The 25,870-nt window shown below is 52.1% G+C and overlaps 7 protein-coding genes across 7 annotated transcripts; 3 read left to right on the forward strand and 4 right to left on the reverse strand.

The window, feature by feature from the left end:
• Positions 1-1,030: 1,030 nt before the first annotated feature.
• On the forward strand, positions 1,031-2,246 carry SMAC4_02177 (uncharacterized protein). Its single transcript, XM_003350416.2, has 2 exons — positions 1,031-1,684; positions 1,760-2,246. Exons 1-2 carry the CDS (start codon positions 1,573-1,575, stop codon positions 2,065-2,067), a joined length of 420 nt encoding a protein of 139 aa, XP_003350464.1. The 5' UTR covers positions 1,031-1,572; the 3' UTR covers positions 2,068-2,246.
• Positions 2,247-2,945: 699 nt separating this feature from the next.
• On the reverse strand, positions 2,946-5,749 carry SMAC4_02176 (uncharacterized protein; the record flags this gene model as incomplete). The annotated part of the gene is made up of 8 exons (XM_003350415.1): positions 2,946-2,962; positions 3,024-3,675; positions 3,761-3,991; positions 4,070-4,243; positions 4,314-4,806; positions 4,876-5,234; positions 5,304-5,421; positions 5,499-5,749. 8 exons carry the CDS (start codon positions 5,747-5,749, stop codon positions 2,946-2,948), a joined length of 2,295 nt encoding a protein of 764 aa, XP_003350463.1.
• Positions 5,750-7,604: 1,855 nt separating this feature from the next.
• On the forward strand, positions 7,605-9,014 carry SMAC4_02175 (uncharacterized protein; the record flags this gene model as incomplete). Its single annotated transcript, XM_066089721.1, has 2 exons — positions 7,605-8,294; positions 8,412-9,014. 2 exons carry the CDS (start codon positions 7,605-7,607, stop codon positions 9,012-9,014), a joined length of 1,293 nt encoding a protein of 430 aa, XP_065946937.1.
• Positions 9,015-10,748: 1,734 nt separating this feature from the next.
• SMAC4_02174 (uncharacterized protein) lies at positions 10,749-11,499 on the reverse strand (the record flags this gene model as incomplete). Its single annotated transcript, XM_003350413.2, has 2 exons — positions 10,749-11,207; positions 11,272-11,499. The coding sequence occupies 2 exons, from the start codon at positions 11,497-11,499 to the stop codon at positions 11,031-11,033; spliced, it is 405 nt and encodes a 134-aa protein (XP_003350461.1). The 3' UTR covers positions 10,749-11,030.
• Positions 11,500-13,508: 2,009 nt separating this feature from the next.
• On the reverse strand, positions 13,509-17,445 carry SMAC4_02173 (uncharacterized protein). Its single transcript, XM_024655628.2, has 5 exons — positions 17,013-17,445; positions 16,416-16,929; positions 16,095-16,356; positions 14,075-16,027; positions 13,509-13,983 (listed from the first exon to the last, which is right to left on the reverse strand). The coding sequence occupies exons 1-5, from the start codon at positions 17,054-17,056 to the stop codon at positions 13,820-13,822; spliced, it is 2,937 nt and encodes a 978-aa protein (XP_024511502.2). The 5' UTR covers positions 17,057-17,445; the 3' UTR covers positions 13,509-13,819.
• Positions 17,446-18,017: 572 nt separating this feature from the next.
• Positions 18,018-19,768, reverse strand: SMAC4_02172 (uncharacterized protein). Its single transcript, XM_003350411.2, has 3 exons — positions 19,212-19,768; positions 19,080-19,143; positions 18,018-19,019 (listed from the first exon to the last, which is right to left on the reverse strand). Exons 1-3 carry the CDS (start codon positions 19,284-19,286, stop codon positions 18,448-18,450), a joined length of 711 nt encoding a protein of 236 aa, XP_003350459.1. The 5' UTR covers positions 19,287-19,768; the 3' UTR covers positions 18,018-18,447.
• Positions 19,769-19,945: 177 nt separating this feature from the next.
• SMAC4_02171 (uncharacterized protein) lies at positions 19,946-22,177 on the forward strand (the record flags this gene model as incomplete). The annotated part of the gene is made up of 1 exon (XM_003350410.2): positions 19,946-22,177. One exon carries the CDS (start codon positions 19,946-19,948, stop codon positions 22,175-22,177), a length of 2,232 nt encoding a protein of 743 aa, XP_003350458.2.
• Positions 22,178-25,870: the final 3,693 nt, after the last annotated feature.

Here is a 25,870-nt window from a genome sequence, read left to right on the forward strand (position 1 = left end):
AGCAACAAGTGAACTTTTAACATCGTGAAAGATCACAGCCCCTCATCCAGAAGACACTACTCGAGATTGCAAACATCAGGACTGCATGTTCGGACTTCGGATGCCTTCACGCTTCAAGTCGGACGGATCAAGACTCACCTCATCGTACAGCCGCTGTCAACAAAATGTACCTCGTCAATGGGACCTACCCGATGGTGACACTCACGGGTCCAGTCAAGTATCTCTCGAGAAGTACAACCAGAGTCTTTCTTATCTTACTGATATAAGCCAGTTAATTGCCAGGAACTTTCACATACGACCATACCCACTGGAAAACTCGGGATCCCGTCCGCTCTCCCATAGATAAGCCAGTGAGGGCCAGACTAGTAGTTGGGTCGGTGACGACCAGCGAATCCCTGGTGTTGTATGTTTTTTTTTCGTTCTTTATTTTCCTTTTTCCTGTTTATCTTCTTTTTTCGACTGTTATCTTCTGCCTCTTCCATTTACACTACAATGGTTTCTTGAGGGTGGTTGTTGACTTGTATGACGTCTGGAATGGAAAGTGGAAACTTCTAAAGATGGGGACTCGCTCTCCTCGAATGTTGCAGCCAACGCTTCACTTCCATTCCAATTCTTCGTTAATGATTGAATTACGGAAGCTCGGCGTCTCTCATCATGCCATACATCTTTCTCATGCATTCTCTTTATATTTGCTTAGAGGAAGAGCGTACAGGTGCATTCTAAGGTCTACACACTGATTGTGGACTTTTGGTGTTTCGGTTGATGGCATATGAAGAGACCTTCCAACCCGAACTCTCGACCCATTCGGGTTTCCTGGCAGCAAATACACTGTTCATCTCATCCCATGCTTTCAAGATCACTTCGCCTTTCCTGTTCCACTTGGCGGACCAAAGCGGCTTTCAGCTGCCTCCATCCACATGCGTAAAACAATCGTCCAATGGCGTTTCAGCCAGCCGCACCTGGCTTAACGCCTCTGCATATCTGTATCGGGTCAACAACACCACCAGGTTCAATGACTAACGCTCAATAGTTTCCAACCTCTACATGATCAGGCTCACCATTATCACTTCTAGGGTGAGGCGATGCTTCATACTTACGTCACGGATGTCAAATCCGTCAGTTCTCCACGAGATCCAGACAACCATCTCGACCATCAGCTTAGTTATTGACCTTCAGCTTGGATGTCAGCCAGCCGCTCACCAGATAGTCTGGGACGATCTCGAAGAATGTGCGGGCTTTGGGCCTGTCATGGTCGAATCTGGACCGCCGATGACCGACTTCCGTCGACTTCTCTTGCGAAGTTCGACTTAGTGCAAATCACTATCGCGTCAATCTCGTGACGGGAGGTTGGAAAGCTTGCATGGAGAAACCGAAGTCATCACCGGGGATGGGAGGATATGTGTTAGGGGTTACAGCTATATAAACCCTCAGGAGCCCGCCTCCTCGGGTTGTCAACTTGCCTCATCAGTATTCACATCATCGAGAACTACTTTACTCTCTTCAAATCAGCCAGGCAGCCAACATCCAAATCACCTCAATTTTACATCACCACATCTTAAGCCAGCAGTCAACATGGGTTACGGAGACTGGACCGAGCTCGAGATCAAGAACAAGAGCGGCAAGGAGCTGAGCCTCCGCAACTGCCAACACGAATGGGGCAAATTCTACTTCTGTGAGAGTGGATGTACGTTCAACCCTCGCTTTCTGACCATTTCTTACGAGCCGCTCAGCACTAACACATCAATTTGAACTTTCACAGCCGACAAGAACAGAGAGATCTCCATCGACGAACTCAACAGCAAGAAGATCGCTCCAGGAGGCAGCTACCGCTTCGGCGCCTGTGGCAAGGAAAACAGCCTGTCTGGCTGCGACGGCTTCGTCGAACTTTGGGATGCCGAGACCAACGTGATGGCGGCCAAAGTCAGGTACTTCTCGCCCCATGGCACCTCCTACAACCGGATGGACATCGACTGCCCGAACGAGGGGTGGAATTGCTCCCAGACCGGAGGATACTTGGGCAATGACCAGCCCCTTGGCAATGTCAAGGTCACTGTGTCGACCTACTGAATATGATGAAAGCCCTAAGGGCCAAATCGTCCTTGTGGCGGCGGCCTGGATTGAGAGGCTGATGGGGGTGGCTTTGACAAGGCGAGAGTTCGCATAGAGCGTTTTCATCACTCGTGGGGAAGTCGATCATATGTAGTAAATCCAAAAATTACTTAATAACTCCCGACTGCATTCTTGAACCGAGGTAAGGACAATAACTGGTGATCCTGATATGAGACAGTCAGATGATGGCCTTGAACAGTCTCTAGAGAACACTAAACGATGCAGTACGTGTAAGTCGAGGGTCCAGATCGTTTCGGAAATGGGTCGTAAGGAAGACCCCACTGTGTGAAGGCATGGAAGCTGCAGAAGCATGAAGGTGCCTCTAGTTGGGGCAGGCGTTACCCACACCTGAGCTTACCCAGACGGGAGTCCTGTATTTACATTGGAGTGCAGGGCCAAATCTCTATCCGAGATGTCTCCTCCTGCAATCATTCCAATGTTAACAATTCTATCTCCTACCAATGTTGCGCCTCGTCACTTTGAAGAAGATTCATCCGAGTGTCGCTCTCTTGTTAAGGCATGTTCTATTTCATGATATCGCCAACCACCATGAAATTACATGAGAGTGTCGTCGGTACACCAATACGCTCTTCCTCTGGCAAATCATGCTGACCAGCGTTTCAGGGTCTATAGAGAGGTATGTCTCCAGGGTTTTCCCATTTCCGCCACGAATCATTTAATCATTCAAATCGCATTGTATTCATCAAAGCCGCAAACACATTCCCCCAAACTCCATCGTGTACAACCAAGGCACTCGGACCTCCCAGTCTGCGGAAGACCCAAGGCAATCGCCCACATGTCCACCTCAAGCACGAAACATTACTCCGGTCCACTACTCAGTCATCCTCAATGACTAGAAGATTTCGTCAGTTGGCTGTTCACTCATAAACGGCGGGAAAGAACCGTGTACTCACCGAATCGGCTGTAAGCGTTGCTCTTAGCCTTCTCCGTGATGTACGAAATCGCGGCCTGCTTGTTGACTTCCGTACCATCGGTAATGGCCTTGACCGTCGCCGCGGGCGGAGGAGTGATCTGGGCCGTTGTCTCGGCCACCTCCTGGATGCGGGAGCCCATGCCGTCCTTAATCTCCTGTTGTTTTTCCTGCGAAATTTTCTGCACCCGGTCGACCGCATCGTTCGCCCAGTTGTTGAGGTCTGCAATCTTCTTCTTCATCTGAGCGGATGCGTCCTTGTCATCGACCGTGACCGACAGCTCGTCGCACATGCGAAGTCCCGGCATGATGCTGTCCTTGGACAGCTGCACCCACATCTTGGCAATGTCCCCAAACACACCAAAGTATGCTCGCATCGTCACGGCCGCGCTGTATAGCTGCGAGCGCTGGAAGTCCGTGTACGTGTAGTTGCCGATCCTGAGATCCTTGTACGGGTCAGTGCCGTCGGCGGCAACAATCATCTTGACGGTCTCGAGGAAAGGCTCGACGTGATAGCGAATGCACATCTCGACAAGCGATTCCATGGCCTTGAAGAAGCGAACCAGGTTGGTCACCTGCTGCTTGAGGTTGATGATGAGCTTGATACACTCGATGAGTACCCGCTTGATCTCGGCCTGTTCAATACACGCAAGTCAGCAAAACGTTTCGAATCCCGGGACTGGCATCGGCACGACCGAGTGTGGTATGGTATGGACATACGAGAGAAACATTGGCCTTGGTCAGCTGGGCCAAAGTAGCCTGGATCTGGCCCAGCTTGTTCTTCTGTTCCAGGAGCATGTCGGTGGACTTGACATAGTTCTCTTGGGCAGTGGTCAACATCTGCTGGGTCGTTGTCAGTCTGTTCTTCGCCGCTTCCAACACTGCCTGAGCCTGGGTGCTCTTCGCACTGATCCGCGCGATACGCTCCGACTCCGACGTCATCAAAGGGATCTATGTTCATGGCTGTGTTAGTTCCAGTCTTTGTGATACTATCAAGTGTACGAGAGGACCAGGACAGGGAGTACATACACCATTAGCCGTGACACCTGGAACAGTTTTGGCTGTTGAGATGAGGGTGTTTGCCTTCTGATACTGCACGGCAAAATCTTCCTGCCACTTCTTGACTTTCTCGGAGTCCTTAGCCAGCCACTCTGCGGACACGCTGCTGGACTTCTTGACCTCATCGTTGATTCCATTGGCAACCTATGATGGGTTCATTTGGTTAGCTTTCTTGTTCAAGATCGCAATACGGGGGCTGAAGCCGAAACCATACCTGGAGAGATACGTTGATGATGGCAGTCAGCGTTTGGCTAGGATCGGATGTTGTGGCCACTCGCGCAAAGCGTGTCTTGGTATCCTCCAACATCGCCTTGACATAGCCGATGCTGTTCTTCCTGGAGTCTGTTCCTGTTCCGCCACTGCGAGCCTGTTCCCAGTCAATGTTTCCATCGGCGTTCTTTCCACTGACAATAACCTGCAGGATGGAAAGAACGTGGTCAAGCCGGATGACTTCGGTGTAGGCTGGGTCAGTAGCATTCTTGGCCGCGGCGGTCGGCGCCACCGGGTCCGGCGCCGCCCGTTGTCCACCAGCCTCGGCCGAGGACCCGTCCTTGTTGGGGTTGAGGAAGCCTCCGACAATAGAGGCACCCGCCTGGACCTTGGCGATTGGGTTCAGGTTGGAAATAAAGGCGTGGGCAAATGAGTTGCCCAGGTTTGTGACGGCTCCCACCAAGTCTCCGACAATCTGCTGGCCCAGGATATCCCAACTAGAAAACTTGATAAGTATAACGTCTTGGCGGCCTCGACATCTATGTGGGAAACAACAGCTCACTTACCCGTTGGGGAACTCATCCGAAGCCTTCTTGAAAGCCTCGCCAGCATTTTCAACCTGTTTTCCCATCAAGTCAAAGGCCTTCTGGGCTTCCTCGACGGTCGACTTCTGGTAGTCCAAGCGGGTTTGCTCGGCAGCGACGCAAATCTCGTTGCTAAAGATAGTCTCTCTGGTGCTGTTCTCTTGTTGGACGCAAGCCGCGTGCATCTCGCAGACGTACAGGAGCCAGTCCTCGAACTTCTTGTCCATTGCCTGGGCCTCCTGGAGACAAGTGGCCGATCCCCGCTTCAGGGTTTCAAGCTGCGGACGCAGCATCTTCTTTGCGGACTCTGGTTCGCCAATGGTGGCGAGGATATCGTTGATCTATGCAAGAACAATCATCGGCATGTCAGCGATGCACTACCACAGGCCTGTGGGAACCTCACGACTGACCTTTCCGTTGATGACTCTCGAGGTCGACTGAATGGTACCCATACCATTCTCCGCCGCGATGAACGCCATACGGCCCATGTTGCCGCACTCAACAAGATTGGCTTGGACTGAGGAGTATCTGATTATGAATGGTTGGTCAGTGCCAGAGCCACAACACTGAATGGAAGACATCCATGTCCCGTGTGTGTGACTTACTTCAAGTACTGGAAACCCTTGTCCTTGGGCGGTTCCAGATGGACGACAGCATTCGGGCTCGAGCTAGCAACGAAGCAGGCTCCCATGCAGCTGATGGCTGTGGGCGCGGCCTGGAGCAGCTCTGCCCAGTTGAACTGGAAGATGAGACTGCTCTTCATCTCGTCGATTACTTGAGATGACACGTTGGGAGCGAGCTCTCGCTTGTCCTTGGCGGCCAGGACGACCTGGAGTTCTTGGGCGTCGGAAGGCATGGTGATGTGCTGAAAGGTGCGTCTGCGAAGGGGAAAAAAAAAAAAAGAAAAGAAAGAAAAGAAAGGAAAAAAAAAAAAAAAAAGATGAAGGGCTTGTTTGTGTGGTCAAGAGAAACCTGGCGGTGTTGGTTGCGGTTGAAGATGAGAGTCGAAGATGAGAGTTGAAGTGATGGCTGGCGATTTACAAATTGTTGATGTGAGGGTTCATGACGATGCTTATAGGGAAGCCGGCAAAGCTTGAGGCCTTCTCAGATGCCAAACCTCATGTCATCCTGTCTTTGTCCATCTGGCCAACGGAGCAGGGCTCCAGTCATGATGTTCTTTAAGAATGTTTTCATTGGCTCAACTCGCCAATGGCCTCCCGAAAGTCCAGAGGCTTTGCCAACGAAGTGCTCACCGGGAGCTGAGCGAGCATGGTGTGTCCAGAATACATACTAGGAAGGCTTGATCATCTCGGGCCATGAAACACAAAGCTGACTTTACTCCAGTTGGCCTGCCAAAGTGTCTCGCCGGCACAATCGGGAATAGTGTCACATAGCTGCCCGATCAAAACCCACATAGAGAACGATTCAAGATTCCCCACCCGCTAGGCCTCTTTTTTGGAGCATCTGCACTACACTACACTTACACTACAGATACTACATTCTTGGCGAGGACCCTTAACTTGACCTGAAACGGCAAGCTTATCGCGGATGGGACCGCTTAGTGCAATGCGGCTGAGAACTATATCGGTATCCCAACTATAACGGCGGCCGATCTCTAAATGCATGGCGGCAGCGGCGGTCAACTGCGGGACTGTTTGGAATGCGTGTCAAACAATTGGCACTTGACAGGGCCAAGCTCTTACATGGACGAATAGTTGAACAAGCTGAGCGAGTGCTTTTGAGTTCTTTCCCCCCATTTGTTCATCCACCAAAAGTGGCCCAGGTCCAAAAACCATACACCAAAAATGGTTAAAAGACATGGCTAGTGGAGAGCTGGAAAGACGATATGTAGGTGGGTTTCGACTTTCGAGATGCGCAAGTTAAACTCTGGGCAGGCTGTGCTGGTTCCGTAACTTGCGATCTGGTCCAATACTACTGAGTGCCATTGTACTTGTGCAGGAGGGATCTGCGCCTTCGGGCCGCAACTGGATCGTCGGATGCGAGATCGATCGTTTGGCGATTCTGTACAAGTGTTCCGGTGTTCCGAGGCATAGACCCACTCTCCAGACGTGGCTTTCTCTATCTGGTATGGAACGACGGCTGAACGATGGGCTTTCTCATTAGTTTGTGGGGTAATGGGGCTATTCATTATTCACATGTTCAAGACAACTTCGAACCGCAACAACACGTCGACACCAAGTTTTTGACATCAACCTCCGACAGAAACAAAGCCGAAATGAACCAACCAGGAAGCTCCAGCAGAGAGAATATTAGGCCGGTTAGGATTGTCCTGTTGAAGCTGAGGCCACATCACCAGCTGAGCATCTGCGGAATGCAGAGATGAGTTGTCGGGATAACTTGTCCAAGGGAAGTATCTTGATCGAGGCAAAAAAAAATTGGACATGGCCGAGAGGCTGTACAAGGGGAGTCTCTCCATCAAGACAGAAACCCTTTGACATGGCCGAGATAAGAGGTTGTACGTAGGGGCAGCTAACACTACAGACAATCTGGACATTCTCCATCTGCTGTTATCTGACAAAGTTCCTACGATAAACGGCAAGAAGTAAATATTTCTACAAACTCACATCATGTCCGGCCGAACCCATCTATTACTGGTACTGCTTCTCCTCGCCTCGATTTGCTTCTTCGTTACCTCAAGTATCCTTCTTCTACCTTCACTTAACGTACCCACCTATACGACAACCGTCATCATGGATCCCGCTGTTGTTGTAAACCTCTTCAACGCGATGAACATGGGCCTCGTTGGAAACTCGCAGATAGACCCTGCCGTCTTCGCAGCGCTGCTTGGGATAACACAGTCCCTACAGGCCGTCCAGATTGTACCCGGCGGTTTGCAAAGTCTGGCATCGCCTCAGCAGGATCTCAACTTGGGCAGCCTCCAGAGCAAACTGAGCAACGCTGCAGCTCAAATTCGGGAGATTCAGGACAGCTTGCGTCCCATAGTGTCTCAAACCGGAAGAGACGTCATTGACAAGCTCGAGGTGGCCATGACCAAGCTCTACAAGCTGGCCGTCTTCATCCGCGGCGACTACGACGACCGCGAGCCGGACACCACCCACCGGGATGAACTTCTCAAGCAGGCAGTCCACGCCTTCAAGGAGGTGAAGGATTGTGCGGAGGCCGGCCTGAACAAAATCAGCCGGCTCCACTCCCAGGTCATGGAGATCGAGAACATGGTCATCAATCCTGCAAAGCAAGATGTCGCCGCGTTGCTCGAGAGCAACGAGAACGAGGTGAAGAACTTGCAAGACCAGATCCGAAATTCGGAAACGAGCGTCAACACCCTCGAACACAGCGTGTGGCAGCAGTCGCAGGCAGTCAGCTCGCTGCATGACAGGATTTCCAGCACCAGAGATGCGAAGCTGGCTAGTGATATCGCGGTAAGCACCATATTCCCACAGACTGGTTTTCTGTCACTTTTAGCCCATCGTTTCGCCCCTTTCCTCCCTCTGTCTTGACAGTTTTCTTTTCTTTTTATATTTCCATTCCTTCTTCAGGCCAATCTGCTGATGCCGGATTTTGCCCCATTTCAGTTCACAATCTTCACACTCGGCATCGGAAACGCCATCAACGGCGGTCCACTCGACCCCTTCAACTTGCAAGGAGAGCTAAACGAGGCCAACCGGCTGCTGCAAGATGCCCAGAGGAGGCACCGTGACGCAGCCAACGAGCTCAACAACTTGCGGATGAAGCGCATGGGGTTGGAGAGTCGACTGAGCGCAGCCCGACAAACCGCGGCGCTCATCCCAGGAGTCTCAACATTAGCAAACACCACCAACACAAACTGCATCATGCTGCAGCGTCAGTTTGGCCCCCTAAAGGAAGCCTCGGCCCAGCTGTTGCTTTCGGTTGGAAAGGTCCAGTCCGATGCCACGGTGACGCAGGCACTGGCTTACAGCAAGAAAGAATTTGCCGTTGGGCTGCTGGAGATTTGCAGGGATTCGCTCATGGACCAGGCGCTCTTGGACGAGGCGTCTATGGTCAAGGATGAGGTGATCAATGAGTATGGCGGCGACATTCCAGACGAGGTTCAAGAGATGGCAGCCGAAACTGATGAGAGGATGAGTCTTGTTGTTACGGTTCCCAGTATCCGTGCCTGAGCGGCGGTACATGGGTTTGCTTGATAGGTTTCCGAGATTCTTTTCGATTAACGTTTGTTTTGTTCCTGGTCTTCGGTTTTTTGAACTTAAATACCCTTAAGCTGTTGGGATATTCTATGAATGTGAGCGTGTAGCAACGATCCTTGAACGGAAACAAAAATATACCAATAAAATATTTATGCTGCGTCTAAATAGCATGTAAACAATACTCTTCTTTTTTGTACGGATTCAATCTTGATCATCCAATGTGAGGCACGTAACATGACCACTCTGGAACGAGAAATGCTGAATCAGGCAAGTGAGCCAGATTTATGAAACAAACAACCACCAGGTAAGCCCTGAATAGCACGTAGAAAACAAGCAACGAAACAGGGAAGATATCAAACCCGATCTTCAGGACCCATAAACAAGACGCCATACATAGAGAGGAAAGTAGGTTCAAAAGGGGAAGTGATATGCTAGCGCAGACTTTACCAAACACACCAAATTGACAAGTGAAAAGCATAGCCCAGCCTATACGGCCAGCGTCACGGAACATGTGTCTGATCGCCCGCGTCCTTAAATGAAGATGGAGCCAAAAAGGCCGACTGTGTTGCCACCAGGTAAGCAAGGTCAGAAGCCCCGTGCATGCAACAACAAGGCTTGAAACCCTCCAGAGAATCCTTTCTACCTCGCTCGAGAACGGCGCATTCCAGGCCAGACAGTGAAGCCCGCCATAAACTAAGCCAACGATGCCAAGTCCAGTGTAGAATGTGAAGTTGCGACGTTTGTACATATTGAACTGTGGGAAATTGGGAATGCAGTTGGAGACGTAGTCCTTGTACCCTTTTCTTCCTTCTTCGAAAAGACACTGCGCCAGTTTCCACCTCCGGAGATCGCATTCGGTCAACTTGACAGGTTTATCGAATATGCCGGTAGCAATACCATCGTGTAGTCTGGAATTACTTGCCACTTCAGTGATTGTGTTATCTTCCCGTACCCTTGGAGGGCTGGTACCTGGTGGGTAATCTGACGGCCGCTCACCCCGTATTATTTGCCTCCTATTACTTGAATCCCGGGAATCTTTCAGATGCAATTGGTTAGTGTCGGGCAAATAACCGACAAATAACCCTTTCCGACATGATCTTCTTGAATACACCCCAAACAGGGAATGTTAGTTAATCGAACTTAGAAACGACAGGTTAATTTGAAATCAGAAGCGATATCAAAAATATGGTTCAGTTACGAATGCCGCCCACCTTTGGTTTTTGGATAGGCAAATCTCGTAAATGTCTTTCTCTTCAACCAAACGTACAGACCAGGCGAGTACTGGTTGTAAACCATCATAGAAAAAATCATACCATTCAGGTAGCTGACGGTCAAGCTTGCTTCTGGTACACATGGAAGCGATAATTACAGAGCCCCAAAAAATTGATTGGCTGAAGTGTAATTCGTTCCGGTTCTTCGATATCGAGCGGTTTACTCCATCACAAGGCATATATGAGTAGGGTGCAAATAGCATGCCCGAACGTGTTTAGCTCGAGCAAACTCGGAGCAATGCCCTGGGAAAACCGCGTCATGCATTGTATGCAAAACCACGACGCTAGAAGTTTTTGGCACAGGAAACAGTTAGCGGGTTATATCGAGTTAAGGGACTGTAAAAAAGTCATGATCACCTTGTAGACATGCCAGAGCTTTGGCGAATGTGTTTCCTTTGCTTTTATCCTGTATCTCGTCACGGGTGATTGCGGGGACGAAGTTCTCAAGCTCATTCCCCTGGAAGTATCGTATAGCATCGGGGCCTAATGTCAGACGGGTTCGTGGTTTACCTGACGCCTTCATTGGGAGGAAGCTTCCCGAGCTAGGGGGTTGAGAGCCAACTTCGAGTACGAAGCCACCCATGGCTACAAAGTAGCTATGAACCAGCGTCCAAGATCTCTGTGGAGTAACTGAAGCCTTGAATTTTTAGGCAATGCATTAAAGTCAGTAATCAGTCCATTGAAGCGCCAAATGAGGAGGGCTACTAGAGTACAGTGCTCATGCACTCACCTCGATGTCCAAATTCGTTAGCTCAATCTCCTGATCAGCTGGAGAAGGGTTGCTGCCTTCTAAACCAATGGGTGGCACGAAGCGGGTAGGATTGGCAAGCAAAGCGTTCATATCCTTGGTGAGGCTTTTGGCTGCCATATATTGCTGAAATGCGGTAAATGCGATCTATCATCCGTCAGTGATAGGTCTGCTATGAATTTGTTGTCATGAGCTTCCGGGGGAAGTTTACCAATTCAGGAGTGAGGATGCCCAGCGACATCCAACTCAACTTCCGCAAATACCTTCTCGCCCGGCTTTCGTCTTTTTCAGGAAGGTTCAGGTGTAAAGCTGTCCAGACGCAGAGACCGAGAGCAAGGAGACATGTGGAGAGAATGCCAAAGGTACCGCGGCGTGAAGGCTCCGGCGTCCAGATAGAGGAGTTGGTGAATCCGTGGCCGAATACTGAGTCGAGCATCATGTCGAATGGTGTGGATTGAAAGTAAAAGGGGAAGAGAGACCAAACATTGCGACTTGTGATTCGGGTGTCTGGTTGTTTTGAGTCTGTGCCTCTAGGTCAGATTCGTGCACAGAAGGAATGTGTGACGAACTCGAATCAATTTGTCTGCCGTACAAACGTGGAAGGAGCCATCATTGCCATGTAGAACATATCTATCGATGACTCCAGGAGGTTCTTGCCTCCTACCCACAATGGCACAACATAGTTCAGGTTACTGTTCATCGGATCTGTTTTGAACGTGGTAATGCTCAGGTGGTTCCCGAGACTTTGCAAGTGCAAATTCCTGAGGCACTTCGTCATGGATTACTTGGAGGTTGTGGTGCGGCCCGGGACGCTTCGGGGGGACAAAGTTTTGGCCCAGCCGAAAAGGCAGCCTCCCCCCGCCGAAGTCTTGCCTAAGGTATTCGAATACCACTAACGAGGACAACAAAATCACCAAAATAAAACAAGAGACGGGAAGAAAAGTGGGAAAAAGATTGTGAAAAGCATAATCAAAAAAAGATCGAAAAGAGGAGGAAAAACCAAAAGACATACAACACCAGGGATTCGCTGGTCGTCACCGACCCAACTACTAGTCTGGCCCTCACTGGCTTATCTATGGGAGAGCGGACGGGATCCCGAGTTTTCCAGTGGGTATGGTCGTATGTACTATTTGTTTGCAAACAACTTGGTTATCAAGATCATTCTGGCGTGGAAAATGTGGTCGCGGTTCAAGAGTCCGACCTAACCCCCTTGGTCTCCCGAACACTTACAACCTAACTATTCGGACACCAACCAACATGAAAGGACACTCATCCAAAACACCGCAAAAAAAAAAACAGCGGGCTTCTCGCAAAGTATGTTCTTATTCATATACAATGCAGTTACCAAACAACCTAACATGTCTACCTATGTGCTCACCATCTATGTACTCGGTCTGTACCTGGCGAAGTAACGACAACGACACTGTCAACAACCAAACCGTCAACTGACCCAACCGAGTTATGACCATCTATCATATCCACATATCCACGCCCAAAACCTCGTTGATATGTACAGCCACTTCGCCTTCTCTGTGTGTCTTTTTGTCTTCTTGTCTCCCCCGTCATGATAGACAAGATGCCCCGGTACCTCCTAATAGCAATGCAGTGTCTCCAGTCGTCATGTTGTGATGTTATGTCGTGCGCAATGATCTTCCCTTCGACTCGGTCAACCCAACCAAGTCTATCAGCGCAACCTATGCCCTCTTCGTGCAAGGCAAGAGACCAAAGGCCAAAGACTAACGACCGACGACAACGACGACAACGACGACAACGACGACAACGACGACAACGACGACAACGACGACAACGACGACAACGACGACAACGACGACAACGACGACAACGACGACAACAACAACAACAACAACAACAACAACAACACAAAAACGTACAACAGTCAGTCCCTCGCCCCTTTTGCTGCATTTTCTTTTTTGTGAATGATTCATTTTACTTTTTTACTTCTTCAATTTCCTCACTGCTTGTTGAAGACCTCTCTCCTTCCCTGTCCTTCCTTTTTAGTCAACCGTGACCTCGCTGGTTATTTCTTGCCTCCTATCTTCCAGCCTCTCCAGCTCGGTCTTTGGTGGCTGTCACTCCCCTCTTCAACAACGTTGTGATCGCCATTCCTATCCGTGGTTGTTCCAAACCTCACCGCCGTACCCGCCATCAGTGGGTGTGCTTCTGTGGTTGCAGTTCCAGCTCCAGCTGCTGTCGCGCCTGCAGTTACCTGCGCTGCAGTTCCACCGGCCAGATGATCCACTACCGCAAACCCCCCGATCTTGAACTTTGGCCCCAGGCCCCGGCCCCGTCCCAGACCCTGACGTCCTTGACCACCTCGACCTCCTCTCTCTCCAACAGCCTAGACCTAGTAAGACTTCTGATCATCGTCTGCAGCCTCCTCAGCCTCACCTCGTATTTTGCCCACGGACAAGGTGGTGACTTGTCTTTCTATTCATCATACCTCGCCGCCTCCCTCTCCGCCTCCAGCCTCCTCATCCTCTCCTCCTCGTCCTCCATCGAGATAGCAACCACTTCTCCTCTTCCCCTGGCGGTCCTACCACCATTGCCACTTTCCTTTCTCCTGCTCTTCGATTCCCGCTCGTTGTCATCCTTGTCAGCACCGCCGCCGCCACCGCCTCGGCTTTCCCGACTGCGCTTGCTGCCAGCTAGACTAAAGCTCGATGCAAGACTAGCCATTCGCCTGGTCTCCTTAAGCAAACGCTCGCGATCACGGGCAGCGCGCTCGGCGGCATGCGGGTCTAGAGAGCCGTTGGCTGCTGGTCCTGGACCAGCACCGGCACCGGCAGCGTTGTGGGAAGAAGAAGCGAGCGAGGAGCGGCGGTCGGGGTGGACGCCGTCAGCTGCAGTAGTGCCATCGACGACATCGTGGGCATTGGAAGAAGACTTCTTAGAGGAACGATGTCTATCCGAGCGGTCCCTGTGGCTGTCCCTATCCCTATCGCGATCACGATCACGCTCGTCTCTGTGACTGCGACCGTCCCTATCCCTGTCACGGTCTCCACGATCGCCGCGGTCACGATCACGGCGGCTGCTTCCTTCCTTGTTGCGGTCTTTGCGGTCGGAACGATGGTCTCTGTCCCGGTGGCTATCACGATCACGATCGTCGCGGTGGCTGCTACGACCGCCGCTGTCTCGGTTGTCCCGGTCGGCACGGTCACGGTCGCGACGGCTGCTGCTGCTGTGGCCTTCCTTGCGGTCCTTGCGGTCGGAACGGGACTCGCGGTCTCTGTCGCGCTCCTTATCGCGGTCAGATCGGTCGCGGCGCTTCTCCGAGTCACGCTCCTTACGGCTGCTGCGGTGGGATCGGCGGGATGATTCTTCGCCGGCAGGACCAGGGGCGGGAGGGGATACGGATCGAGAACGTTCCTGGTTGGCGCCGCCTTCTTCGTCGGCTACGGTGGCCGAGGTGTGTTTCCTCCTGTGTCTTCTGCTGGTGTTGGAGTGGCCGTGTTGTTGGTCGTCGCCATCATTGTTGGCTGTTTCGGCGCCGTTAGCGGCGTCAGCGCCACCGGGACTAGCGGAGCGCTGGCGTCTCTCTCTGCGCCGGTCACGGTGTTCCTTGCGCTCATCGGCATTGGGGGAATAGGATCGCTCGCGACGATCTCGGCGTTCACGCTCTCTGTCCCTGTCTGAGCGCTCGCGATGGTAGTAGTCCCTGTCCCTGTCATCTCTTCCGCCGTGGTAGTCATCATCCCTATCTCGGGACCTAGACCGGCCCCGGTCAGCGGTCGCGGAGGGACTGGCAAACCGAGATCCATGATGGGACGAACCAGGGCCGCCATGACCGAACGAGTTGGGCGTTTGCGGCTTGTTCTCATTATCTACCCAGCCTCTAGCTTGGAGATGTTTGATACTGGTGTTGGGAAGTCCTCTCAGCATGGCCTTGGGTCCCTTGGGCGCATTGGCGGGCACATCTGGGTTGACCGGCGGGGGTTGGGGAGGTCCAAGGGGCATCATGCCACCCATGGGTCCGTAACCATCGCCTCCCATACCCATGCCAAATCCTCCAGGGCCGTTCCAGCCGTTGTTGAAGCCCATGTTGCCGCCGAAGCCGCCAGGTCCCATAAAGCCAGGGCCGTCGCCGGGGTACATGCCTCCTTCAGGGCCGCCGTTCATGTAGCCATTTTGGTTGTATCCTTCGTCACCTTCCGCGCCGGCATCGGGGTTTGTGGCATCACCGTTGGGCGAGGTGGTAGCGTTCTCGGCATCACCATCAGTCTCAGCAGTAGCAGGAGGCTTGGCTTCACCGTCAGCTCCTTGAGCCTCTTGTTCAGCGGCATCGCCATCTTCGGTCTCCTTTTTTGTATCTTCGCGCAACGAGCGGCCAAACTCGTCAACGTTCGGGTCAGCACTTGCAGCACCCTCGGGCTTGTTCTCTGTGTTGCCATCTTGAGAAGCGCCACTGACGCTGCCGCCAGGGAAACCACCGTTGTGCATGGAGCCACCCATGCCTGCCCCGTACTGTTGGTTTGGATAGTTTTGGTCTCCTCCGTAGTTGCCGCCCATGCCCATCGGGCCGTTCATGCCGCCCATGTTGCCGTAGCCGTTGTTGTAGCCGCCACGACCGCCATAGCCGCCACCGTAGCCATAGCCTCCCCGGCCACGTCCTCTACCGCCACGGAATCCGTATCCACCCCGGCGATAGTCATTGAACTGGCCGTTGCCATAATTACCTTGATTGAAGTTGCCTTGCTGGAAGGAGCCAGAGTTAAACGAGCCATAATCACCATTGCCCATGCCAGAAGCATTTGGATGATTGAAATTATCTTGGCCGACATTCCATGATGACTGCTGCCCGTTCCAGTTATTATTCGATTCATTGCCGCCTGCGCCGCTAAATCCTCCCATTCCCATGTTCATGCCGTTCATGCCCATGCCAGAAAAACCCCCGTTCATGTACATTTGCTGCATCGCGCTCATCGGATCCATGTTCATGCCGGGCATACCTGTGTGATGGGCAGTTAGTTATTTGGTTATTTGTGAAGAGGGGAAAGCATGTCGAGGTGAACTAACCCATCATTGGAAAGCCGTTTTGCATGGCCATCATCATTTGCATCTGGTCGAAGCCGCCAGCAAAGTTCATGGGGAAGCCATTCATCCCGAATCCGAATGCTCCAGCGGGTTTTGGTTGTGCGTCGTCACCCTCGGCGTTTTCTTCGTTCTCTTCGCCGTCTTTTGTCTCTTCGGGGTTCTCGGCCGCGTCGCCCTCTCCGTCTGCGGGCGCTCCATCGGCTGTTGTGTCTTCGGCAGCATTTTCGGCATGATTTTCGGTGGCCTGTCATCTGGTCAGCTACCCGAGGTCATGGTCAGAAATGTCTGACCGGTTTGGCTTACATCTTGGTCGGCTTCCTGGTCCGCCGAGTCAGCACCCTCTACCTTGGGTGCTTCTTCTCCCTCTTGGCCCTCGGCTCCTGCATGTTTTTCTCCGGCACCTTGGTCATCCGCCGCCTGCGCAGGCTCTTCTTGCTCCTGCTGTTGCTGGTTCTCTGGTACGGGGGCCTGTTCCTCAGGCGCCGAATCGCTGGGCAAAGGTAGTTGTGGTGCCGTGGTAGACCCTGGTGTCGACTCAATCGGAGTAGGTGGGGCTGACTCCCTGGCGCGTGCGTCCTGTTGTTTCTTCAAATATGTCTTGAGAAAGACTCGAATGGTGGTCCGTAGAGACTTGTGCGGCTTGGCATCGTCCGCCGAGAGTGGCGAGTGTTCGCATACGGGGCAAGAGGTAGGTAGAGTCGACCGGCAGTCTTCGCAAATCGTTTGTTCGCAGCAGGGCAACCTGAAGGCATTCGCAGCCAATCTGCTGCAGATGGCGCATTTCAGTTTCGCCGGGATGTCTTCTGGGCTCAGAGACCTGGTCTACTTGTCAGTCCGTCTGCCACCAGAGTGTGTTCTGGACAGAATCCGCCGGGAGATGGCGGGGTAGGAGAGGCAAACCTGATGAGCTCGGCCTGAGCCTCTTCTGATATCAGGGCCGCCATTGCGATTTCCTGCGCTTCAACCTAGGCGCAACCGGCCTCCTAGAGGTAGAGGAGGTGTAGGAATGAAGAGTCCAAGGACATGGATAGGCGCTCGTTGGCGTCCTGTCTTCCGTGGAAGGTATGAAATATCGCTGAGTGATGTAATCGGCGATCACTATCGTATCAAAAATGCTGGTCGGTGGTGGTATTTGCTTGTTGCGATCAAGGCAAGCCGGAGCTCACGTTGTCGAAGCCCTAGCAGGCTTAAGATGATGGGCCTTAGAGGTGGATGGGGCGCAAATATCTCACAGTAAAGTGAGAAAGTGCGTTGTCGAGATCGTTTTGCCCAAAAGGCGAATCCGTGAGCTGAGGATAAATCTTGCTGCAGCAAGTTGCAGTGGTTAGTCTGCAAGTTGAAGTGGAAAGTGACTCTGGTGGTGTCGCGTTTTCTCGGCGTCCAAACCGAATGGGGCGGGATGCGATTTTTTGGCGGGTCCCAGCGCACGTGCCTCCACTGTCTTACACCCCACTATCCGCTTAGGCAGGTTTGATAGGCGGGAAACTTGGGCTTTTAAGGAAGGTACGGACCACTTCCACTTGATACAGCAGTGACAATACATCGCAACAGGCATTGAGTGTGCATCACTGCGCCAGATAATACAGTAGACTGTAGCAGTAACCGAGGCAATTCAGTAAAGAGAACAATAAGCTCTTACACGATATTAAACGAGCTGAATACTTTAGATAGCAGACTGTAGTTTGGGATGAAGCCATTCACATTCACGCAGTCCGCTTGTATGGAGTAATGGGTCTAGGCGCAGCGAGGGCAGCTACTTACTCTTCACTTAACGGTGTTGATTTAGGTACCAGATAGCCATATCAATAAGATCAGTCATACTCATTCACGCCATGGATCACAAAAGGTTCGGCTTTATCTCTGGGTTCAACAACATGACAGGTCCACCAAGGTTTCCGTCATCCGTCTTGTAACTGAATCATGTTGTGACTTTCCATAGTATCATGACGAGAGTCTGGAACAATTAGGGATAGTATCACACTTTGACCGACACGCAACGAACCGCTCCAAGGTAGGGATATGTCACACAAAACACCATTAACCTGTTGCTGCTGGACCTGTAAATCGTAGTTCGATGATAAGAAATGGAAATCGGTAAATCAAAAAGAAAAACAAGTATACTCCGTATAGACCCGCCCAATGTGACCAGCCACTCCGTTAACCCGTCTGTAAAATGCAAAGCTCTCTCTGTTGTTCGTTAGCCAGATATGGGCAACCTCATTCTCATCAAGATCCCATTCCACAGCCACTGTTCGCGGATCATCCGCATCGTCCGTTCGTTGTCTTCTCCCTATCCCCCCTTCTCTTCCCCCCCGCCCCATTCAATCATCTTTCCTTAACAGGCGCAACCTTCCTTTGCGTGGGAATCCCGCGGCCCGTTAAGGTTGACCCTCTGCTCTTCTGTACGACTGACACCAGCATGCGAGGCACCAGGCCCACGCGCGCTCTTCAACGACGTCTCAGGAATGGCGTTCGCAATGGCTGTGAAAACTTCGGTAACGTTGTGTCCGGTCTTGGCCGAGGTCTCGAAGAACAAGAGACCTTCCTCCTCAGCGTATGTCTTGGCCTCCTCGGTCGAAATCTTGCGAGCGTCGCCCGAATCCTCCGCGTTGTCGTCGCCGTCTCCGGAAACCTCGGCAGTGCCGGCAGAGTCGCTGGTCAGATCCAACTTGTTACCCACGAGCGCAATAACGATGCCGGGAGATGCTTGTCGCTGGAGCTCGGCGACCCAGTGCTTGGCCTTGATGAGCGAAGTAGGTTTCGTCAGGTCGTAGACGACAAGGGCGGCTTGGGCGTTGCGGTAGTACATGGGCGCCAGAGAAGCGAAGCGCTCTTGGCCTGCTGTATCCCAAATCTCGAACTTGATCGTCCTCGTAGGCAGGTTGCACTTCTGGGTTAGGAAGGCGGCTACAGATGAATGTTAGTCGGATTGGTTTTAACGGTGTCTCGGTGGCTTCAGAACCGTACCTCCTATCGTGGGCTCCTTGTTCTCTTGGAAGTCATTGTTGACGAATCGGAGGACAAGCGACGACTGTGAAACGACACGTTAGGCTTGTGCTTCTCGGTAAGACGGGTTTGGAGCAGCAGAAGAATGCGCACCTTTCCGACGGCAGCTTCACCTAGAAGCACCAGCTTGACACTGCTGCTGGGCTTGGGCGCGTTCGTATCGGCCATTGTCGTTGAAGTGTGATGTTGGTATTATTTAGATGAATGGTTTGCGAAACGGCGGGGCTTGCGGCAGCGAGGAACTACAGCAATGAACGACAACAAGGACAGCTGTCTGTGATAAAGCGACAGCGATGGGAGTAGTGGTTGGCCGGAGAACGTTGGGCGGATGCCTGTTGGAAAAGACAAAAGATGGTTGAAGATGGATCGTTGAAACGGGTTGGGAATCCGGAAGAGTGACGTGATAGGCAGACGACAGCAATGAAATGGATGGAGCTTGTTCCAGTCGGAAAGCCAGGATCCAGTTGGTGCAGCGAACAGTGTGCGAATGTGCCACGACGAACGCCTCCAGACATCGGGCCACGGGCAGGCGTCGCATGTCCTCGATGTCCCTCGCTTGCGCTGCCGTGCTGTGAGTGGACTCCAACTTCCCCTCCACGCCAAGAATGATAGCCTCATAGGGTAGGGCCCGTGCGTGATCTGGTGGCAGGCAGTTGACCCCAACCTGACCTGCAGCTGAAGGGACTGGACTGGACTTCCAGAAGGGCCCCACTAAAAAGTTCACGAAATTTTGGGGGCGTCAAAGTCGAGAGTCTTCCATCTTCCATGCGCCGGGATTGATTTTGCACCCTTTCGCCCTAGCATCTTCAAATCCAACCCACCTCAAGATGCCTCGTCCAAAGTCAAAGGCGGCGAAAGCCAGAGTTACGGGCGCCAATACCGATCCCATTGTCCCTAGAAAGGGCCTTTTCGACGACGATGCCTCCAGCGAAGACGAGCAGGACGGAGGTGCCACCCTCAGCAGCGCCGCTGCCGACCTGAAAATCAACGAGGAGTACGCCCGCCGTTTCGAGCACAACAAGAAGCGCGAGGAACTCCACCGTCTCGAGGAGAAGTTCAAGTCCAAGAAGGAGGGCGGTCTAGGCGAAGATGAGGACGAAGAGGACTCTTCCGAAGACGAGACCGAAGACGATGAGGGTTTCCTTGTCACCGAGGATCTCGACGCCGAAATCAACGCCACCCTAGAAGCCATCAAGAAGAGAGACCCTCGCATCTACGACAAGGAGGCCGTCTTCTACACGCCAATCGATGCCGACGGGCAGCCCGTCAAAGAGAAGAAGGAGAAGACCATGACCCTGCGCGACTACCACCGCGAGAGATACATGGCCGGTGACATTGGTGCCGACGAGGATGAGGCACTCAAGCCGACTTACGCCGAGGAACAAGCCAACCTGAAGCAGAACATTCTGTCCGAGATCAACGCCGCTGCCGGCGAAGACGAGGAGTGGAGCGACGACGACGCCTTCATCAAGCCTGTCAAGAAGGCGGAGGCTCCTACCGAGAACGGCGTCCACCCATCGCGCGCCAAGGCGATTGATCTTAGCGAGCTCGACGTCAATAACGCCGACAAGAACCCCGAAGACTTCCTTTCCAAGTTCATGCAGTCCAAGGCCTGGGCGCCCGCCGAAGGCTCGCGCTGGGAGGCTTTCGAGTCCGACGACGGCGAGGATAACTTCCCTGAGCTGGCCGAGGAGTTCGAGCACGCCTACAACATGCGCTTCGAGGACCCCAACAAGAGCAACGAGCTGCTCAAGACGTACTCGCGTAACCTGGCCAACGCCAAGTCAGTCAGAAAGGAGGAGCTCACGGGCAGAAAGAAGGCCAGACAGCTCGAGAAGGAGCGCAAGGAGGCCGAGAAGAAGCAACGTGAGGAGGAGCGCGCTCGCCTGCGTCGTCTCAAAATCGATGAGGCGGCCGAGAAGCTTTCCAAGATCAAGAAGGCTGCTGGTCTCACCGGCAAGGAGCTGTCCGACGAGGAATGGATGAAGTTCCTCGAGGACGCCTGGGACAACGACCGTTGGGAGGAGGAGATGCGCAAGCAGTTCGGCGAGGAGTACTACGCCGAGGGAGAAGACGACATATCCGGCAGCGACGAGGACGACGACGAGGAGGGCAAATCCAAGAAGAAGAAGAAGAAGCTGCCCAAGAAGCCCGAGTGGGACGACGACATCGACATCAAGGACATCATCCCCGACTTCGACGACGTGCCCGACGTTGTCCTTTCCGATCTGGACCTCCCCAAGCCCGACGGCGAGGAAGCCGAGGCCGAAGCCGAAGTGGAAGACGACGACGCCGACCTCGGCTCCGACCTCTCCGCCGACGAGGACCGTCCCTCCAAGAAGCGCAAGACCACCGCCGACATCAAGAAGGAGAAGCAGCTCGCCAAGCGGGCCGCCAAGGCCGAGCTGGCCAAGCTCGAAGCCATTGTCGACACCAAGATGGAGCTCGACGCCCCGCGTGCGCTCTCCGCGCCCAAGGACAAGAAGTACAAGGAGAACCTGTTCCCCTTCCGTTACCGCGAGACGTCGCCTGTGTCCTTCGGCATGACGGCACGCGATATTTTGTTGGCGCCCTCGGACGCGGCGCTCAACGAGTTCGCCGGCCTCAAGAAGCTGGCCACCTTCCGCGACGCCGAGAAGAAGCGCAAGGAGCGCAAGAATCTCGGCAAGAAGGCCCGTCTCAGGCAGTGGCGTCGCGAGACGTTTGGACGGGAGTTCGAAGAGTCGGGCCCCACGTTCGGGTTCGAGGCGCTGGATGAGGATGGTAACCCTCTTAACAAGAACGAGGGCAGTGGTGCGAATGCCGGTGCGGTTAGGCATAAGAAGAGGGGCGAGAAGAAGGATGGTGAGAAGAAGAAGAGCAGTGGTGAGAAGAAGAAGAAGAAGGAGGAGGTGAAGAACAAGGATGAGGGTGAGAAGAAGGAGACGAAGAAGACGGAGGAAAAGAAGGAGACTATTACTGCTACCAGCGAAGGAGCGGATAATATCATTGAGGGAGAGAGGAAAAAGAAGAGGAAGAGAAGCAAGAGCAAGAAGGCCGGTGACGAGGTTGAGGCCTAGAGTGCTTCGCTGCCAGTCCGGTCGTCAGGATAGTTGGTAGTGATGTCATGTGTTTGTTCGTTTGTTTGTTTACTTGTTCTGGGTTTTGTTTTGTTTTGTTTAGTCTATTCTGCCTCAGGCGTCTTTGCATCGTGGTGTTAGGGGAGAAATTTACAAGACAAAGTTAGAATTTGCTATTTCAATGCTCGATGCTTCTCACTATACACTTCGTTTTTGGCTCCCAAGTAGTAGACCTAGTTACTGTCTCGTTCAGGAGGAGTTTCTCTCATCACGATCCGATATTCGTCCTCACCTAGCCTTGAGATATATGGTATAGATCCACCGCGGTCCCCTGACTGCCTTCGTCTACCTGAATAGGTACCTAGCCTCCAAGGCACAACTTATCCCGAAACCACCTCTCGCACCTTCTAACCAAAAGGCTCTCTGGTCCAAAGGCATTGATCGCCCAATGTGTTTAAAATAAATCCGCTAGATCCCAGATCCTCAACAGACACTGAAGTACTAGAAAGTTTAACATCTGCTCTTCGCTTGTCCCCATCGATCCATCCATCCGTTATTTTAGTCATCCTCATCCTCATCCTCATCCTCATCCTCATCCTCATCCTCATCCTCATCCTCATCCTCATCCTCATCCTCATCCTCATCCTCATCCTCATCCTCATCCTCATCCTCATCCTCATCTTCATCCTCATCTTCATCCTCATCTTCATCCTCATCTTCATCCTCATCTTCATCCTCATCTTCATCCTCATCTTCATCCTCATCTTCATCCTCATCTTCATCCTCATCTTCATCCTCATCTTCATCCCCATCTTCATCCTCATCTTCATCCTCATCTTCATCCTCATCCTCTCCAAAATCTATCAACCCAAAACAAGGGAATCCAGTCCCCTACCCTACCATGAGGAATTTTGACTTTACCTACCTACATAGCTATCCCTTTCCCATTCCATTATTTCGCTAGAGCATCCTGAACACCTCCTTGCTGCATGTACGTCTACGGCATATATATAGACCTACTACTGAATCCTCTTTTTCCTTGACGACGATGGCTTAGGTATGTAGATATGGACGGATAGGTAGATGAATGGGTAGATGGGTAGTATGTATGGAATGCAGATCAAGACAAAGACAAAGACACACAAAGTCCAGGCAGACGTACGCCATCCGAAACTCGGGTGGGTGGGTAGAACAAGAACCCTTCTTTTGTGGAGTAAGCGTTTTGTGTCCGAAATACAGCAAGGTATGGATGTATGTTGATTTGGTTGCTTGCTTATGTCTTGACCTTCAATGAACGGCGGGTTGAGGTTGACTGGCACTAGCATACTCACTCAACACAGAAACAGCAAAAGCAGTAGTGTCCGGGTCGGAAAACTGTTGCTTCTAGTTTACTTCAACTTTAGTTTACCATGAAGAGAGGCTCTGGAAGTAAAAAAAAAAATCGAAAAGACTGTGGATCGGACAAGGTGTCTTTTCTAGAAGAAGCGGTACTTTGGCAAGTCTACTTGTACGTAAGGTCACTGCAAACCATGTCTAGCCTATCATGCACATAAGCTGAGGTTGCTTCCCCGGGCTGACGATATGTAGCCTCTCTTAATACTGGTTGTGTTACAGTTGTCACCGTGGTGGCTTGTTGGTCAGTCAGGCTTTGAAGGAGCAGATTCCGATTCAGCTTCAGCTACTTACCTACCTCCCTGGAAGCGGTGGTGAGAGGATGGTGAAGAGAAGTGTATCTGATATCAGTACATTCAGGTAACCGCTTCATCCATTCCTCTGGACCTTCATCAAACCATCATTAAGTTTATTTCTTACATATGAAAGTGGGAAAACCTGTGTTCCTTTCGCGCGCTCAAACCTGTCTCGGAAGAACCATGCTAGATTAGTAACCCTTTCACCTTTTTGTGTAACGGAACAGGGCTTGGGTCTGTGTTGTCTCAGCTCCGGAAGGATTCTGCACAGGAAATCCTTCGCGATAAAGATGACATGATAATCTCGTAAATCAACCGCACACAACGGCTGCCAGGGGTAACATGGTCGGTATAACCACAACATCCAAGCTCCGTTGACAATCCCGTTTCAAGAGCTGGGTTGGGTTGTTGTTGAAGGGGGAAAACGGCTGAGTGGTCTGTGAGTGGTTGTGCAAAGTTGTCTGAAACGACTTTCTTCCAACAACTTTTCTTGAATGATAAGACCAAGTTTAATCTGTTGCGCAACATCTGTCCCCGTCTTTTCTGGCACAGAGACCGACCCCTCCACACCTCGGCTGGTTGCCCTCGGCTGGTTGTTAACTAGTCACTCAGTGTAGCAAGCGCAAAGAGGCAGGTCGGTAAGGGGACGGGCTGCCAACGCAACTCTGCAATGCAGAGGGTTTAATATCCAGATAATGGCGAGACTGAATGGATGGCACCGTACTTTTTGTCATCTTCAAGCGGCCGAATTGGGAAGGGGTCGGTTTGCGCCCGCTGGATCAACCACTCGGTTCTTTTCCATGAGCCAGAAACCCGACGGGAAGCTATATTGCCTGGGTATTAGTGCAGGAAACGTTCTGAAGTGCTTGCCCGTTTGAGAAAGGTGAGGATCCGAAGGTTATCAGCTTGCAGCGAAAAGCCATAGTACAAGCATTAACGAGGAGAGTCATGTGCGGCTTGGCTTCATTGGGCCATGTTCCGCTCTTAAAAAGTAGATCAAGGTCCGCATAGCTCTTCAACGACCATGTACTCTTCGTAGCGTCGTATTCGCGGAACAAGCTTAACGAAATAATAAACCAGCAGCTGGCGGATGGAGGATGGAATCGAGCAGTGTAACCATCTCCTTTCTGTTTGATACCTGGCCATAGGTGAACACAACCACGCCTTGCGCACACCCTCTTGCTGCTCCCGCCCAACCGAAGTGAGAGGACGCGAGAGAGCACGACATGCGAAGGATGCGAGGCATTGCAGATTGTGACCCCGAAGAGAAGCGCTTGCAACGTCAAAGAGAGTTGGGCTTACCCGGAATGATCATGGTGGAAGGCGAGAGTTGAAGAAGACGTGCTCGTGAAAGGGATTGAATATGTGAGAAAGTCTGGGCATTTTAAACGAGAGGTAGTACAAACATGGTCGGAAGAGGAACGGAGTTTAGTCAGAATCCCGTCATCACTCTGTGAATCTTGGTTGTATACAGCGTAAGTACCCTAGTAGGCTCCGGGTAAAAGCCAATGCGGAAGACGCCGGAGCAAAAGTTGCAAAATCTGTATCTTGGTTTATCCTCCCCGCGATATACAGTGAGAAGTGGAAGTCCATGGCAGGAGCGCATCAACTGCAACTGCAGTTTGTGACGTTTATCTCCGTGAAGTGAAAGGACCGAACTGTTTTGATGCACTAACAAATTGATAGCCTGCCCTCGTTCCTGCCCGTTTGGGATCTCATCCGATGATACCATGCAGGAAGGAGCACTCACCGATCTAGTTGTCGTGCACAGGATGTTGACAAATTTTTCTTTCAAGTCCATCTCAGACTTCGCATCTCAGATATTCGGTTTGATCTTGTCGAGGCTTCTTTTGTGTCATTCAAGACACCCTTCGACCGAATCTTGAATGAGCAATCGACATGTCCTTGCCTATTACTGTAAACGAGTGCGCTCTCGTGCGTGGGGGTCTGGCCATCAACCTCCCCCACCTTGTCCGGTTCGGTGTGCATCTCGGTGAGTGTCAGT

The sequence above is a fragment of the Sordaria macrospora genome, chromosome 4 (assembly GCF_033870435.1).
Source record: "Sordaria macrospora chromosome 4, complete sequence".
NCBI lineage: Eukaryota > Fungi > Ascomycota > Sordariomycetes > Sordariales > Sordariaceae > Sordaria > Sordaria macrospora.

Coding starts and splice junctions, on each gene's coding strand:
- SMAC4_02177 (XM_003350416.2), top strand. CDS start 1,573: ATGGGTTACGGAGACTGGACCGAGCTCGAGATCAAGAACAAGAGCGGC. Junction 1,685..1,759: donor CTACTTCTGTGAGAGTGGAT/GTACGTTCAACC, acceptor GAACTTTCACAG/CCGACAAGAACAGAGAGATC.
- SMAC4_02173 (XM_024655628.2), bottom strand. CDS start 17,056: ATGGCGGCCCTGATATCAGAAGAGGCTCAGGCCGAGCTCATCAG. Junction 16,357..16,415: donor ACCAGGAAGCCGACCAAGAT/GTAAGCCAAACC, acceptor ACCAGATGACAG/GCCACCGAAAATCATGCCGA. Junction 16,028..16,094: donor AAACGGCTTTCCAATGATGG/GTTAGTTCACCT, acceptor CCCATCACACAG/GTATGCCCGGCATGAACATG.
- SMAC4_02172 (XM_003350411.2), bottom strand. CDS start 19,286: ATGGCCGATACGAACGCGCCCAAGCCCAGCAGCAGTGTCAAGCTGGTG. Junction 19,144..19,211: donor GTGAAGCTGCCGTCGGAAAG/GTGCGCATTCTT, acceptor GTCGTTTCACAG/TCGTCGCTTGTCCTCCGATT. Junction 19,020..19,079: donor CAAGGAGCCCACGATAGGAG/GTACGGTTCTGA, acceptor ATTCATCTGTAG/CCGCCTTCCTAACCCAGAAG.